The 17,517-nt window shown below is 39.9% G+C and overlaps 1 protein-coding gene across 2 annotated transcripts; it reads left to right on the top strand.

The window, feature by feature from the left end:
- Positions 1-7,690: 7,690 nt before the first annotated feature.
- LOC145441780 (paired box protein Pax-9-like) lies at positions 7,691-17,041 on the top strand. 2 transcript variants are annotated; one of them, XM_080319721.1, is made up of 5 exons: positions 7,691-8,029; positions 11,566-12,264; positions 14,055-14,278; positions 14,539-14,884; positions 15,847-17,041. In XM_080319721.1, exons 1-5 carry the CDS (start codon positions 7,933-7,935, stop codon positions 15,933-15,935), a joined length of 1,455 nt encoding a protein of 484 aa, XP_080175847.1. In that variant the 5' UTR covers positions 7,691-7,932; the 3' UTR covers positions 15,936-17,041. The 2 variants fall into 2 exon arrangements, with proteins under 2 accessions (XP_080175847.1, XP_080175846.1); XM_080319720.1 differs by lacking the exon at positions 7,691-8,029 and adding an exon at positions 8,087-11,075.
- The last annotated feature ends 476 nt before the right edge of the window (positions 17,042-17,517 follow it).

Here is a 17,517-nt window from a genome sequence, read left to right as displayed (position 1 = left end):
GAAATAACACTGGTATACGATACTGTACAAGTGTACAACTGTACAATTTAGGGTTGTTCAAAAAAAACTTTTTTTCCCAAATCTCACTCGCCTACTGACTAAATCGTCAGGTTGTCCAAGAAAACGATGCACACCAAATTTGACTCAATTCCAACCAGTCAAGGCCGTGCAATCTTCAATTGAAATTTTTAATTTATTAAAAATAATAAAAAAAAAAAATTCTCAAATTTTTCTGTCAACCCCATGAAATTGTTGAGCTGTCTTCAAAGACGATGCAAAACAAATTTGAGTCAATTCCGACTACTAGAAGCGGAGCTATTTGAGTTTTTCGTTGATAATGCCCGGATCAAGGATAATCCGACAAATATCAACGAAAAACGCGAATAACTCCGCTTCTACAAGTCGGAATTGACTCAAATTTGTTTTGCATCGTCTTTGAAGACAGCTCAACAATTTCATGGGGTTGACAGAAAAATTAGAGAAATTTTTTTTTTAATTTTTTTTAATAAATTAAAAATTTCAATTCAAGATTGCACGGCCTTGACTGGATGGAATTGAGTCAGATTTGGTGTGCATCGTTTTCTTGGACAACCTGACGATTTAGTCAGTAGGCGAGTGAGATTTGGAAAAAAAAGTTTTTTTTGAACAACCCTACTGTACATACACAGTCCATTCACTCAGCATTAACAGAACGGAGGAGAGTGAAGTTCAATTTATAAATATAAATATGTGCATATGAAATAGATATGGAGTGAATTAACCAGATTACTTCATGCGCTATCAACGATATGGAAAGATGTATCAGATAATTAAATCCTGGACGCTTTGTATTTCATATTCATTGAATATTTTGCATGGACTATACACCTCGTTGGAAACGAGATGTGTATTACAAATGATGTACAATTCATGTACAATGTTACTGACCGTGGTGCAAAAGGCCGACCGGCGATAATCACCAAATCTTTTTGTTTAATAAACAACAACAACAAAGGATGGTAAATGCGGCACTAGTTTCAAAAAAGATTGCAATGCATTGACACTCTGGTATGGACACCGAAGAGCAACTATTCGAATTGTCGCGTTCACCTCTCCATAGACCTCACCGAGCCAAACTACTGTGAATGCGGACACTGGACATCCAATTACACGATTTTATACAAGCCTACGCCACGGAAGCAGTGACAATCTTTTCGAGACAAATCACTGCACTCCCGCAAATACCTTCTACCGGCCTAGCCGTCTTTCAGGCTTCACTTTGCACACAGAAACAGTTAGTTGAACCGTTACACGAAGATCAAAGACAGCGGCTGGATCATAATAGGGTTGAGTTGAAACTATATAGTGATGGTGACGGAAAACGGCGAATCTAAAGAATACCGAATCAATTTACATATTGTCGATGTTACATTTTTTCACAAGGTGGTCCAAAAAGTTGTGAGGTTTTCATATTGATCATCTGCATTATGTATCATAAGCAATCTCAGGCGCTATCGAATGTTGAAACTTTATACGCGGCAATTAATGAGCCATAACTGCTTGTCACCCTTGTTCATTGTGACAGAGGAATTGTCATCACAAAATCGATTTAGAGATACATCCTATACCCACTTCTATGCCACCCACAATACTGGGCAATGAAATTCCTTCGCGATCGGATTAAGCGATGTAACCGCTCGTGGTAATCCGCCCCAAGTCCCAACAGAAGTCTAATCAAGGTAAACCGCGGATGATTCACATCATATATTCATCATAATACTTTAGTGTGTAAGCAAAGGATAACGAATGTCCGCGCGTTCCGTTCCGAGAAAGAAATGACAATATGTGATCGCACTCATGTTGAATACAAAACTGTGAATTAAACATGTAAAGTGGGATAAAATCGTCCAAATCTTACACGCATGTAGTGATCTCAAGTTACTTCTCAAACGAAAATTGAGGCGCAAAATTTTGACCTACTACAATTTTGAAAGTGAGTGAACATTGAACAATGAGCATGCGTTGTAATCGCACGAGAGAGCTGTATGCATTTTTAGAGTTTTATGCCGGATATAGTCCTATTCGTTAACAATGCCGGAAATTCTTCACTTTTGGTTAGCTGTTGTGCTACACTATAGAAATTCGCCTACTTATTGGACAGGATTCAGATTTCAATCAGCCTCTTGTTTCTATACATATCATATATGAGGTGAGAAGTATGGAGTTATTATTCTAATTCGGAACTTTCCAAATTGTGAGTTGGTTAGTATAGTTGTGTGAGGAGTTAGCGCTTCAGCGCAAAATACTATTTCACCCGAGGCAAGCGGATCTGTAAGGCTCTAAATGTCTCGTCCAGGATATATAACAATATCGATAACGGGGGTGGCCGGGGGTAATGCCAATTCTACACAAAGTATTGAGTGCCGTCAGCCGTCACTCAGTGTTACTTGTCAGACGTTCAATTTGAACGAAGTTGTTAAACAGGTGCAACCGAACAAAAGATTATTCACATCGTGATTTACCGGGTTCGAGGACCAGTTGTTTATAATTTTTGTTGAATTGAGACTTTCAACAACCACTTAAAAGTATATCCCGGTGAGGGAGGAAAAACGTTTGGCAAGCTCCATTCCAAACCAAAATTTCAAATAATTAACTTAGTAGGTTACCCCATGTCCACGCAACTATAGGTAGCAATAAATATTAACAACCTCAGACAAAATTCATTCACCGCTACTATTCTCTTATCATACGCAAGCCTCTATCGCAAGAGGACAATCGGGTTAGACCGCCGGCATACTTTCTCGATACCGCAGCACGCCAACGCAAATACCAATCAATAAAAATCGCCTTCCGATTTAGGCCGTATTCAGCAAATTCTCACGCAAATCCGCAGCCGAGCCAAGTGCGGTTATTCATATATGACACGGGTCTGCCCGTGAAAACCTTACATACAGCGTTATTTGAGTGACGCAAAAGCTACGGGTCACGCATGTTTTGTTCGTAATAGTGTACATTTCAGGAATGGTTACATGATATATTCTAAAGACACTCATACCAAATTAATCTCTCACTATCCATTGGACGATGCCTTGTCGCGTGAAAATGACTCACGGAGCCGACGAGTGATGGCTTGTCCAAAAAGACAACAAAATGTCAGACTCATAGGAAAACATGAGGGTATTGATGGTCCCAGACGACGCGCTGCCGGCTAATTAGTTTTTTCCGTGAAAATCCTTCTTACTTTAACGTTCCGTATAACTGGATTTTCTGTGATCGTCAACTGCCAGTAAGTATTATGGCCTTTTCTGATATGAAGTGATGAAAACGTACGGGTTATATTAATTCAGCAAGCAACAGCACAAATAGAATAGATATTTCGCGAATTGGTTGGACACGACGTTAAAAGCCACATCATCAGCTCCATGCAAACCAATCCGAAAATACGGGCATGTATCATTTGCTTTCATGTATTTCGTTATTTCCTTCAGTGGGATAACGCTTATTGCACAACGATAATTGAAAAAAAAATGGTTAGTCACTCCCGTGGCACTGTATTGTATTACAGAATATAGCAGCATTTGACATTTCGCTTCGAAAAGGCAGGTTTTTGAAAGTCTCGTGTGAGTCGCGTTGCGGGAATAAGGTTGCAGATGATTACCCGACGACGCACGTCGTGATTAATGCGACTGGTATAGACCAGCGGTTCTCAACCGGGGGTCCGCAAAGCATTTTCAGGGGGTCCGCAAAGCATTTTCAGGGGGTCCGCGAAGCCTCTAAATTTTCAAAATCGTTGGTAACCGAATTTGCATTTTTTAAATTAGGAAAATCGCGAGACAGTTTCGCTTGATTACTAGTTAGACTAGAACTCACATCAACAGAATGGCCCTCTGAGATGAAATATCCTACTGTCTATACTCATTTTAATTGCTAAATTACCATTACCTACTGATACATATATTTTGCTGTTTAGAGATATTTTCGGGGGATTGTGCAAAAAATAAAAAGTTGGATTAGCAAGGTCAATCACGGTGACTTCGTAATGTTTACAAAAAAACATTCTCTCTCGCGATATAACCATTTTTCCATGATAACTTCAAGATGAGCTGCTTGATAGAAATGACAAGGCTTGCCGTTATATTTCCAATCCATTAAAATTTGTTTGTCAGTCTTGATGCCATTTTTGTTGCGATCATGCCCAAATGCGTCGTCGGAAGGGTTACGCGTTATTATTACGTTCGCAACCACCTATCTTTGTGGAAGAGGATTTTCGGCTACAGTCGTTCATATCAAATCGAAGGCGCGGATTTTCAAGACCCGACTACGTATTTCATAAAATGCAGTTGCAAAATTCACTTTGAAATTAGCCCAATTTCTACGTAAATAGTATATGATGTTATTTTAAAGAAAATTCTGTTTGTTGCTATTTATCACTATAGCCTAGAGATATTATTTGCACAAAACAGATGACGATTGTACGATGATTGAAATAAATTTGAACTAAAACTTCGGGGGTCCGTGAAGACAAAAAGGTTGAGAACCACTGGTATAGAGACTACGCCACGAAAAGATTTTATATTTGAAGACCGGGTTAACGAAGATTTGCAATTAACCGTCCCTAATTAATGAAGTAATTTTCAATAATGTTGAAGCGATTCCGGTAACTAAAACATTGCTAGTCTTGAAACCTACTTGCTCCATCGATACTCAATGCGACAGGATCGCCTCGACACGATTTGACAGGCGATAATTATTAAAACACTCAAATATTGAAATAGAGCTATCCGCTCTATTAGCGGGATTCAGTTGAGTAAACTCGAGACAGCATGGCGTAAATTTAACACCATCGATGCCCCGTGTTCACATCACGAAATCCAAGCCTTGACATTGTTGTCCCACTCAGCAAACGACGACAACACAATAATTATTATATTGACATATATACGCAGTCATCACACTCAATTAAAACTAATCCAGTTCATTGCAGTATCATAATGTACAAGCGTCCTCACAGCGCACACCATGCGTCGTTATGGAAACGTGTGGCTATCATGGTAATATACGGATCATCGGAGTTTTTGTAGATTCGGTTCCGAAAACAACCCTGTTCGAAATTAAGCTCTGACGAGCTTGTCATGGACAATCCCGCTATAACTTGGCATCGTTGAGATATAGAAATATGCCATGAAATCCGGTTAAGGTGCGGTGGTTTGTAGATTACAAAACACGACGAGGTTAGGACGGTTCGAAACTTTCAATGCAGGCAGGCAAAAAGTCTTTTTCGTAATTTAGATTTACAGAATTCTGTCGCCGCTCGGCACTTCCGGCAAAAATGTATGTCCACTCTGTAAAGAATCCGACATCCAGATTACGTATATGTATATTGTATATATCTGTTGGCTATATGCGCTATGTTGTGGTATGTGGGCACTGTGGATCTGGTTAACCCTCGGCAGAACGTATACCGTCGACGCAGCTCAATTGTGAAAATTTGAACGAAATGGTGTCAGAATTAAAAAGCTGCAACGAGAGTAATCATACCATGACGATGCCTATAGGTTCACGTAAAGTAGAGATAACTAGTCGTAACAGCCGTAGTTCTAAGTGATACCCACGATTATGACAAATACACTAAGGACAGCTTTCCAACCTATTTCTTATCACGCAATACACCGCCAACTGTGGTGACGTGATTCATCAACCTTGGCAATATGCCCCGCTGGGGGTGGGGATGCACATTGCAGAACGAACAATGTACAATGTACTTATGCAACCTGCGGCCCGAACAATTTTGAATGGCGCGCGGCCCGCGATGTCGGTTTCTAATCATCTTGATCTGGTACATTTGTGAGCTAACATAATTGTCAAAATGACATATTAATCACCAAGTTTATGCATATGCTGACTTTGCACGTGAATATTGTGACAAAATCTGTCCTAAGGCATGAAATACTTTCGCAAGCTCGTGAACCCGAGCCTCTCAGTTCGCAATGTTCGGATTTCGGAAACGAACGCAAATCTCAGGCTTGGACTACCCTGCTCGTTTAAGAATCCATGTAGATGGGATGTCATTCGATTTGAATAATCATAATCATTAATGAAATCGTTTGTATTCTATGTCTGCGCATACCAAGGCTGTTCCTGTAATTTTCTTCATACGTTTTCCTTTGTTTCGCGGATTTTGCGATTGGTTCCTTTATTGTTGCGGTGTGCGCATAAACATAGTTGGAGATCGGATGAGATTTTTAGATTTCATTTGTTCTAAAAAACCAATGCTGTCAGATTATGTCCGCTACAAATAGGTCTAAAACAAATTCCATTACAAATAATCCTGTATGCGTTGTGTAATGTGTATACTGTATAACACCATCATAGTAACACATTCGCGAGGTGATTTATGAATAGTATATATATATAGACACAGTTTCCTGCGTATAGAGATGTTTATATTCTCAATGATTTACCATCCCCTTCAAGACGATAAACTCATTGCTCAAAGTCTTACGATAGCGAGTTAACGGCAGATCGAAACAAAGCCGAAAGTACGCAGACATTGCAATCTATATTGAGTTTTTGTTTACAAGTGACCCATGGTGTCCCGATATCATAGCGGGTAGCACGAGGACCAAAGAAAATATAACATCATGAAAGATCTCCCACCTCAAATCCATAAAATAGATAACAAACGCGTGATGAAAACCCAAATGAACAGAAAATGGAAACCTTTCCCACGACATCAGCAATTATTCAGATTTTCAAGAGAAAAAAGTTCAATCTATATAAACATTCTCCAGAGTTATTAAATATGAGTTGTGAACAGATACGGATACGTTGAAGTAAAAAGTAGTAAACAAATGAATATCGAACAAAACATAACTGCCCCGAACAATAATATTTGATGGATTGCGATCATTCGAAGCCGTATTGTATGCTTAGCAAAATAGGGGATTAGCGATGCATGCGTGGAAAAGACATGAAGCTCTCATCAATACCTATAGAAATTCGAGCAAATCTCGGGTATCGCAATAAAAGATCGGACCGATGCTTGAAAATGAGGAACAGATCAGAAAATGCGAAGAGTGAGAGATGGAGCGGAACTTCGTAGCAAAAACTTTGATTTGATCAATCAGGGAAATTCGAAATATAGTAAATGTTTGAGCTACATATTTTAACCTCCTATCCCACAATATAAGCGACGAATTCAAATAGATCCGTGGACTTGATTAATTACTTATTTGTGTTATATTGTCATACGTTCTTTACAATCCTCCAAGGTGTGAATTCATACAATATCCGACACATCCGCAATAAATTCATACATAGAGCTACCACAAAAACCAAATTGGATTTAATCATATGTTTGCAGGTGCACGGACCAATTACTGCTTTCCCCAAACATTACATAATTTGCTATTAACATTGTAGCGAGTTGTCTTAGCGAGATATATTTTCCATAAGTTACATATAATTAATCTATTCACAGTTACTGGGTGGTGAAATTGAAGTCAAAGCACTGACATATTCGACGGATTACATTTTCCATAGCCACACCGAAATGCAGCGAAGAGCGCTCTTGAGAAAACAACCCTCCGACTTTACCCATTTTTTCTCTCTTCACCCCAAAACCCATCGCGAGCTACGTGGTGATGACGGAGCGAAGAACCTACTTTTTTCGTTGAAATACTCATTCGCTTTTTATATAAGAAACATTCCTATATGAAATCTATTGTTCCATTTCTTCGGAAATCTTCTAGTGGAGTTTACTTCTCTATAAGGAAACCATATACAGAAGAGACCAGCATTTTGGCTACAGCTTCATTCCAATAAGACTGAAATTCAAGAGAAGGTACCGGCTCAGTTGTAATCAAGAATTGGTCTTTCCCATTTCACCCAAACCCTATTGAAGTGAAGTCTTGCGAAGTAACTTGAGGCGTTGAAAAAAACACTGCGTTCAACATGATTCAATCTCCAACGCAGAGCCAGCCTGTCACATTCAGTTCTCCTCATCCGGGTCCACCTGGTATGGTTTCAATTATGCAGACATCGGGAACAAGTGAGTACTATTTATTGTGAATGCTAATGTGAATGATTGTTATACGTTAGTATGGGAAGTATGTACTTAGAATTTGAAGTTAATTTGATCGTTTTGAACCTACAGAAATATTTTTATTAACTTTCCTGGAGAGTTGGCATATGGTAGGTTTCAATATTAATATTGTACATAATATTTGGTAGCAAATATGACAATACCGTGAGCGCTGCTGGTGTAAATAAGGCTATTTCTGCTTGGATTACAATTACAGTATTTGCCGTAATTAAGTAGTGGGAACAATTTAGAAAAACTGGTGAATTGCGCTGACAAATAAGATTTTTAGAGACCACTCTTCATAAAGTCGTGCGAATCCCAGACAAACAAATAGCGACAAATGAGTATAAGAAAATATCTAACAATGAATGTGTGTCTGTAGTCTGTGCCACTTCCAATATCACGATGAAAAGGCGCAGATTGAAAATATGAAAAGAAAAATGTCATGGTTAGGGTGATAGTGCGAAACATTCTGAGCATGATCTATAATTTAATATAGAATCTATCCGCATAACCTTGAGCGCCATTTTGTTTCAAATATTATTACTCGCGGGTAGGAGTTTTCTAATACTGTACCATCTGATTTTAGACCTTGTATCGAACTTTGAATCGAGCATTATCGTGATAAACCTATCAGTAATCTGTACAAGAAAGAACGATTGACAGTATTTTGCTGGTACATCGCACGGGCGGTACAAGAGCTTGTTGAATAAACACCTTTGTATCGCACGGGGGTTTAAGAAATCGCGCTATTCGATAATACAAATTGTTTTCATAGTCCAAACCCAGCGACAAAACCTTTAGAATTGTTTGTTTGGAAAATCGACGATATCATCGTTCAGTATAAGCTATCCGCTAAATCGCATTGACGTGACGCACAGGTACATCGCTGTCCAACTCCTTGAAATACATTACGTAAGCGTCGTGAAGAATCCAAGGGTGTCAATGGTAAGCACACATGTTAGGCTGACTAGTAACTGCGTCTTATCAATACATAAACATAATCAGTCAGAGAAGTCATCAAAATTCTGAATAAATAATTTTCAAGTAGTCTATATATCGTCTACAGTTGGATTACAAACTAAAAGTCCACAAATATACCACCCGGTGGGCCGCTGAGGATTAATACTAATTTTCATTGCTAAATAACTTCTCTGTGGTCATATATTTCAGCCAAATTCATAACGCATCCAGAGCTGAGAGTATAAATATGATAAAGATACATGCTCCAAGTATAATGATATAGAAGACGATGTTTTAAATATAATAAAGAATTTACCTCCAAACAATTTGGGGTCTAACTTAAGATATTTCAGAATTGGGTAGGAGCATTACTATCGGTTTCTCGTATTTAATCCAATACAAGCTCATATTAGTCTGAATATATTATTATCGCATCGTAAACCCTCTAATGTATTTGTTTCCATGTTTGCAAATGTGTGAACTTTCTAAAACTGATAATATTTGTTACCGATTATGAAGTAAGGAGTCCGTCTCTTTTATTCAATTTAATTGATCACTAAAGCTCTCTGAATTTCCCACATCGATCTCAATCGAAAAGAAGAAATTTTCGCGACATGATAGTACCATGTAATGATAATATCATGACGGAGTAGAGGAGCATCTGAATTAAAAACAATATCGGAGATTAGGGGGATGAAATTTAAAGACAAATAGTCAAGGGGGGTTGAAAATGACCATTCGTTATATCAGTATTACTTAGTCACGCGAGTGAGTACTATACAGAAACTTTTAAAGAAAGTATGTCGATACAATACGAATGTTTCTTGTTTACATAGGACTCTCATTGTCCAAATGTCCGAGCAGTGCCTAGCCATGTAATATTTCGACTTTCGGAATATGTTTGGAGGGGTCGAAATAGCTGGAACGGTTGCGAGGGAAGGGGTAATCTATCATGGATTATGGTGTGCGTGAATAATTTAGCATTACTCGTATACCGCTTTCTACTGATATAACTGCTGCCAGCAGGGAAGGCGTACACAATCACTTGGGGTGTAATCCCCGAACATGCACAATTAGCAACAACTTACAATGATACAAGCGACGGATATTTAAGGGTATTTAAAGGGTTTACTCTGCGAAATTTAATTTATTCTTATTGCGCTGTTTTTGTGAATGCAAACTACCAATAGCACCCGATCAATTCGAATCAACCACCTATGTAAAATTCCAATTTTGCAACATCAATAGAAGTATAACTGGCAGCAATGAATTTGCGTTCAAGCAATCGCAGATGGATCGCTTCCTCATTGGTTTGAATTTGGATTGTACGGATGCAAAGAAAATTCCAAGACCAATGCAGCTAACCGCAGTTACCGTTTGAAAGGGCCGCGATATCGATTGTACGTTAGGTGCGTACCGAAATTCTGAACAGGCAGATCAAAAATATACATCTATAAAATGTAACCTATACAGTTTAATAAAACAATATTAGTAACTAATCTATGATCTGATAACTCCAAAGAATAGTGGCGATATGGCTTTCAGAAATCTCACCTATTTTCCGCATTGTCTATATCAAATAGGGCAATCGTATAGGAAAGCGATCAATTGAGAGACGATTGAAACGACTGTGAGACAAAATTGAAAAAGTGGGTAACAATAAGCCGTAGTGTCCACAAAAATATAACGAACAAACAAACATCTTGATTGACTCTGGTTCACCGCTTGTCAATAATGGCGAGGTTCGGATTCAAAGGTTTCAGGCCAAACTATGCGAACTAGGTAGAGGCTGCAAGTCAGATGGCGAAGATACTATTTCGAAATTGAGGATAATCCAATGTGGATAATTCTGGCAGTATACTGTACCAGTAAAACTTATAGTAATATATTTGTATGAATATGCTTTCGTGTGTGGGAATACCGCCTACGGCCGGTCATCATTTGACTGATTTTGATGCGTTCGGGAGCTCTGCAGCGGCTGATCATATATCGCGTGTTATGACGTCAAGAGCTATGTCATCCTTAGCAAGATTACATGTCCAGCATCAAGGTTAATCCGCATAAGTTGTTCGTACATTATCTATTAGATATGGAGAGGTGTTGGTACCTGCTATCTTATATTTGTAGTTGGGAATTCGGTGCTCTTTAGACGAGTACAAGCTATAGTGTATATTTGCCGTCAATATTCGGATGTACGACATCAAATTATGCTTCAATTCCGCCTTAATTGCTACCACAATCAGAAACAATATTTATTACGTGAAGCCCGCCATTTTACGGATATTTTCTGGATAAAGAGGCACTGGTGGGTGTATAACTGGGGGCTTACTTATATGTACATTACTCATCGCGTATATTGACACCACACCGCGGTCGCGTGTGTAGTCACCCACGTAGAAAGATACAAAATATACGATTACCAGCCCTTTATTTTAACTTCATGTTATGGCAACAATAATACTGAATGCACAATCCATTTCATTACTTCTAAATTAACATATATCCATTCTTTTTCATGGACTTCTCTTCGGCAACAACAGTTTGCAGAACAGAGCAAACCTTCGGTGAAGTGAATCAACTCGGCGGGGTTTTCGTGAACGGACGCCCGCTTCCAAACGCCATTCGGTTGCGTATCGTGGAACTCGCTCAACTCGGCATCAGACCTTGCGACATCAGCCGACAACTTCGCGTCTCGCACGGCTGTGTCAGCAAAATCCTCGCCCGTTACAACGAGACAGGCTCCATCTTACCGGGCGCCATTGGGGGTAGCAAGCCACGCGTCACCACCCCGTCGGTGGTGAACGCAATCAAGGATTATAAAGTCCGCGATCCCGGGATTTTCGCTTGGGAGATTAGAGACAGGCTGTTATCGGATTGCATATGCGACAAGTACAACGTGCCGTCCGTCAGTTCCATCAGCAGAATCCTGCGGAACAAGATCGGAAATGTGCTGCATCCGAACAATCCACTGAACCCAAATTATCCGGCATCATGCCAAGAAAATATGATAAAAGACGTGTCGCCTCCGCCAGGAGTCCATCATCAAGGCGTGTACAGCAATGCTGCGTCCGCGATGTATACTCCCTACATGCTGCAGCCAGGTTCAAAGCCACATCCACTGCCTCCGTCCGTACCGGGACCTGCTTCATTCAGGCACCCAGCGGTTCCGTACCCGATGTATTGCCACTCGGTCAACGAGATCCTTGGTTTCCCGAGGTTCGATCAGCCGCACATTTCAGGTAAAGATATATGTTCCGTTGATCAGTATATTGTTCACGTGTGAGCATGAGAAACCGGGCCCTGTCAAGTCATCATACATCACCATGCGTTTACCGTGAATGAGCGTAAATCGTCATGCACGTGTTAGTTGCATTCGGAAATCCGTATAATGTTAGCGTTCGCACCGACAAGTCGTGGTTCACCGTGCAACGTTGAATGCGCATAACGAAGAATTTGCCGAACGGACAAAACACGAGGCTCCTGTTCGTAGTACAACCTCGGTCCAGTGAAGGGTACAACCGTGACAATTTTTACACTGCTTAACCAATTGACCATAGAAAATCGGTGGGTCTATACGTTTTCAAAGTTACGAAGCGCGGAATATCGGTAAGAAACCGTCGGCGCTGACAGCTGGACGTGGATATACTTTGGCGTTCATTTAACCTAATCCGTTCATGGTTCAATTTGTCAGAACTTAACTTCACTGGATACGGTTACGCATTTCCATTCAGAGATCTAGTCGTTACGCTTTTGCATGCATGCATCTACGTCGAACAGGATTTCCCCGTTAAAATTTATTTTTCATTCCACCTCCAACGCGCTTTCCCACTTCTTCGTGGGATAGAATCCATACTGCAATATGAGTGGGCCTTCCTACTTCTACAATTTAAGACATGTCAAATGAACAAAATGGCGCGAGGATAGCGTGCAAGGCCTACGCCGTTCCTCTAATGAAGGTTACTAAGTTTCTTGAGTTGTGTTGATATGACGATTTCACACACTCCTAAAAATAGAAGGATTGACAAACAGAAGAAACGTTCATTTAACGAAGTACTTTGCGACGACCTGTTAATTCCCAGCGCAAATATTCTTTCACATTTCCAGTATATAGTGGCCTGGGTCTCACACTTGTTGTAGTTTGTGGTATTCGTGGAGTTTTCCAACCACAATGTTCATTTACACCAGGCCGATATTCTTTATTACAATTCCACATCTGCCGATTTGAGGCACGGCCCACTTCTAGGCATTTTTTAAGACACCGAGTTGGCGGATCGCAGTGGTTCTTTGGTATAGTTGGACTAAGAGGATCGATACTACAATAGTATTGATATAAACGTAATCAGATGGTATGTGTGAAAAATCAAGTCAAGTATAGTCGGTGACGTAATGGCCCTCTTTTCGAAGTTGTCTCAGCTTAAATAACCTTCATTGAATGCTCATGCAGAATCAATACAGTGAGCCTTGCTTTCACCTGCTGTTTCTTGCCCAATTAGCAGAAGATCTTTGGGGCTGAATAAACAGTCAGGAATAGTAAATGATTTTGTTTGAATAAGGTCACTTAGGAAAAAGCGTTATTGGACCCAGCCCCTTTCCCAAAGTCTAGTTTGACCTACTTGACAGAATTCGTACTTCATTTTGTGTTATTTTCCGTGCTTCGCTATATCTCGCCCTGGCAAGGCTAGCATAGTTTGAGAAGGTAATGCCACAGAGAGTAAGTGAAACGTGATTGAATATTCCGAGACGGTGAGGCTCGGCAAACAAGCTAATTACGCGGGGTTACTTCGGATGAGGATTTTGGGTTTCGCTCGATTGATATATGCATTCAGTTGTACGACCTCTCCTTCAGTACCTCACTTTGGTGTAATAAGGAGGCACTCTGATGAATGGTTCAAATATGCAGTCGACAGGATGAACTAATCGTCTGGCTGCTCGAGCTATTTTCCGTTACTCCGAGAGAGAAATGCCCACATAACTTGTGTTGGTATATTTAGTCTATATACTTTATTAAAACGTATCATTTCCATTTCAGTTCCCAGCTCCACTGGTACACTGCAATCCATAGATGGACACTACGGGAATCTAAACGACGTAACCGGACCTCATGATATATCAAACAATATGTCCACCAAAATAGAAGAATGGGCTAAAGTCCCAGCGTATGGAGTAACGCCACCAGCACAAGCCACGTCCGTCAATATAAACGGGACTTCTCCTACGAATGGTGACAAAAATCATCCGTCCATGTCCCCGAACGTAAGTATTCTCTACCCATATTTTATGGCCATGCATATATGGATTACTTACAGTATCGATACGGTCGACTCCATTGCCAAGTGTTGGGCGGTTGCCAATTTTACCAGGTGTGATTATTCGCAGGATTTCAGGGATATCTAAGAGTTCTAGATATCCCTGGCAAGATTTAATAAGTATAGGCTCTCTAGATAACCTACACGCCTCAGCTTGTATTCGATTAGATTTCGTTCATAAACGAAATAAATATGTCATCTTTTTAGAATCACGATCATCAACAACAGAACTACAGTGAGAATACCGATACGACTTACGCTTCACCTCCGCCGTCAAGCATTCCGCAATCAACGGCCTATCCAAACGGTCACTCTTACATGTCGCATCAATATTCCGCATCGATGAATGGTTGGCGTCATGACTCTGTGACGAGTGGACGAAGCTTTTCCAGCTCTCCGAATACCGTCAATCATTTAACAATGCCTCTTGCACCTTCTCACCAACACCAGAGCCAGATGTACCCACCGATTCAGACAATATCAATGCCTTCGCAAAGCCTAGCTCCGCAGCAGATGTCAATTTATCCAAAATATCAAGGAAGTCTATCACACGGTAAGTGAGCCACTGTACTAATTATACGTCACAATTGACCCCGTTCTCGTGATCTGTGTTCCTAACTTGATTAATACTGACAAGCAAGCGCGAGAGATATAATGGTTTATGCTTAGTATTATAATATGTTCCCATGTCAGACTGTCCAATGTCCATTGTCAATGTATGATGTAAATCTTTGGATAATAATAACAAAATATCGAGCAAGAGTTGCGAAACGCATATGAAGTTCACGCTGGCATTCTGTGTAACTCATTCCCACAGCACTTGTTCTCCCGCTGACCGCATTAACTGGACCAGTGGTCACATTTTTCTGGAGGGCCTTGAGCCTGACACCTGCTATCAGCCTTCATAAGTATAGGTTTCGTCAGAGCAAGTGACTGATTTACCTAGACGTTAACATTGCTAGGAGATTCATATTGTTATTAATACTGCCAAATATATGTTGGGTGACTCCGGCCTAGAAGACTTCAGTCATATCGGGTCTCCCGGTCTATACCGTGTAGAATATAGTTAGGAAAATATAAAAAATGCGTATTATTGGACGTGAATGTTTGTGGACAATGCCTATACTATATTTCATGGTTGACGAATAAAATAATTCTCTCTCTCTCTTGGCATTACTTTTGCCCAGTTACAAAGTATAACCTTGATCGACCGTGGTGTACGGGCAATGTCCATTATCCAATGTCCATTGTCCGTTTGCATAAATGCATAAATGGATACTGACGTGAATCGCAGTATGATGACTGCGAAATTATGGAACCTGTAGAGACCAAAAAGATACCTAATTCTAATTGTCATTTGGTTGATTTATATCCCGTCCCTGCTGGTTAAGGCATGCTGGTCAAGATTTAGTGGTGTTCGGATCGTGTAGCTATTGTAACCTCCGATGGCAACTCACTAAAAAGGCCTCTTCGCATGTACTTACTGTTAATGCGTAGCTTCAATTCCTTTTACAGGCAACGAAAGCAAGTGCGTCAGCATGACGAAATCCCCAGGACATCCCCACCCCACGGTTTCGGCCATGACCGCTGTTAATGCATCATGAGCAACTGAACAAGGATACGCAAAGCTGCGGCCGAATGACTGCTGAGCGGCTAGGTTATTGGCGATGAAGCTTGGACAGAACACCTGTCAACGACGCACGCGCGATAATTCATGGTTCAGATACTGATCATGTAATGATGGACTGACTGCAGCACTGAAAGCGATGACAGAGCTGGTTTCGTACGTAGCATCTCAGAAATGCTGATAAACTCTTGTGCTTCGTCACATTTTTCGAAAATAAATATAGTTATATTAGTGCTGCCTCTTTTGAATATTTCTTATATTTCCCCGACGTTTCGTAAGTCGCCATTATTTCACTGCATTTTAAGATCCAAATCTTTCATTTTAGAAGCCATTCTTGCGATTTGCAGACAATCAGATACCACACGTTCACAACTTTGCATTTAAATAAGATGAGCCAGTATACATCATCTCTTTTTCCTTTGTGATAAAGAGGTTCCCATCTTCATAACTGTACCTAAATAAAATTAATATCCATACATTCGGAGGAATTTGGTTTTAGAGCTTTTTAACGAAGAGTTGCTATATCAACCGATTGAAATAACGACTATTCCGCTCGTAGAGCAGTACTATAGGCTATTTCACAATAAAGGAAAACGTTACCTTGGCGCTCGACTCCTAGTTGTTAAGAATAAAGTGTTAATCACATGGTATATATGCATTATGCATATATAAGACTACGCTTTCAATACCGTGCACTTTCATGTTTGTATGTATGTTTGAAGTGTACCCAGAATTCGCTATGGACTAGCTATTTCTACGAACTGCGTTATTATTTGCTGAAATAGATAACCGAATTATAAATTAAGTCTCATCATATATTTTGTATCGCGATAAATAACAGATACATGTTGGTCCTGTCTTTAGCGAATTTTTACAAATACATAGAGAGACTGCGAACAACTTTTCATATACTGACTGCTTCTATACCTTGGTCATTATGACAATAAGACACCACAGACCGGGTTAATGTGCAAATTGGAATTTCTCTTTCCCTCTCTCTATCTCGCTGACTTACTGATGTCCGATTCGTAACTGTATTGATTCGATTCCATCATGTTTTTACAATAAATGAAATTTCTTATTTTTCGGTGTGATTTCAATCAATGGGCTAAAATATTAAAGATGTACCGCAGCATAATTTATACGTATTGTATAGAAAAGTCAGGACCCTGATGAAACATTTTTCGGGGAAATTGAATGAGTTGCATATTAAATATAGAATATGTCCATCTGTCGAAGTTCAGACAGAACGCAACATGTTACGCAGAGCTATAGAGTATGTAAAACTGACTGAGGCACAAATATTCAGCGGCAATTGAAATTTCTACAGATATGGTATCTTTTGCAAAATGGCGTAAGCCTATACATCTGCGATGTTCATGCGTATAACTCTACTACAAACAGTGATAAAAGCGAAGTCGTTATATTCTATATATTTATGCCCGGTCAATGAGCAAATGAGACAAAAAGTGGGCACTATCATTAATCAACTACATTTCATTTCACGTCGAAGTCTAAAAGCAGATATGATCCTCAAGAATTGTTAACTAGGGCGATCC

Source organism: Botryllus schlosseri, chromosome 6 (genome assembly GCF_051294905.1).
Source record: "Botryllus schlosseri isolate E-star chromosome 6, Bs_hap1, whole genome shotgun sequence".
In the NCBI taxonomy this organism is placed as follows: Eukaryota; Metazoa; Chordata; class Ascidiacea; order Stolidobranchia; family Styelidae; genus Botryllus; species Botryllus schlosseri.
The sequence above is the reverse complement of the archived record's forward strand: the minus strand, read 5'-3'. Positions and strand labels throughout refer to the sequence as shown.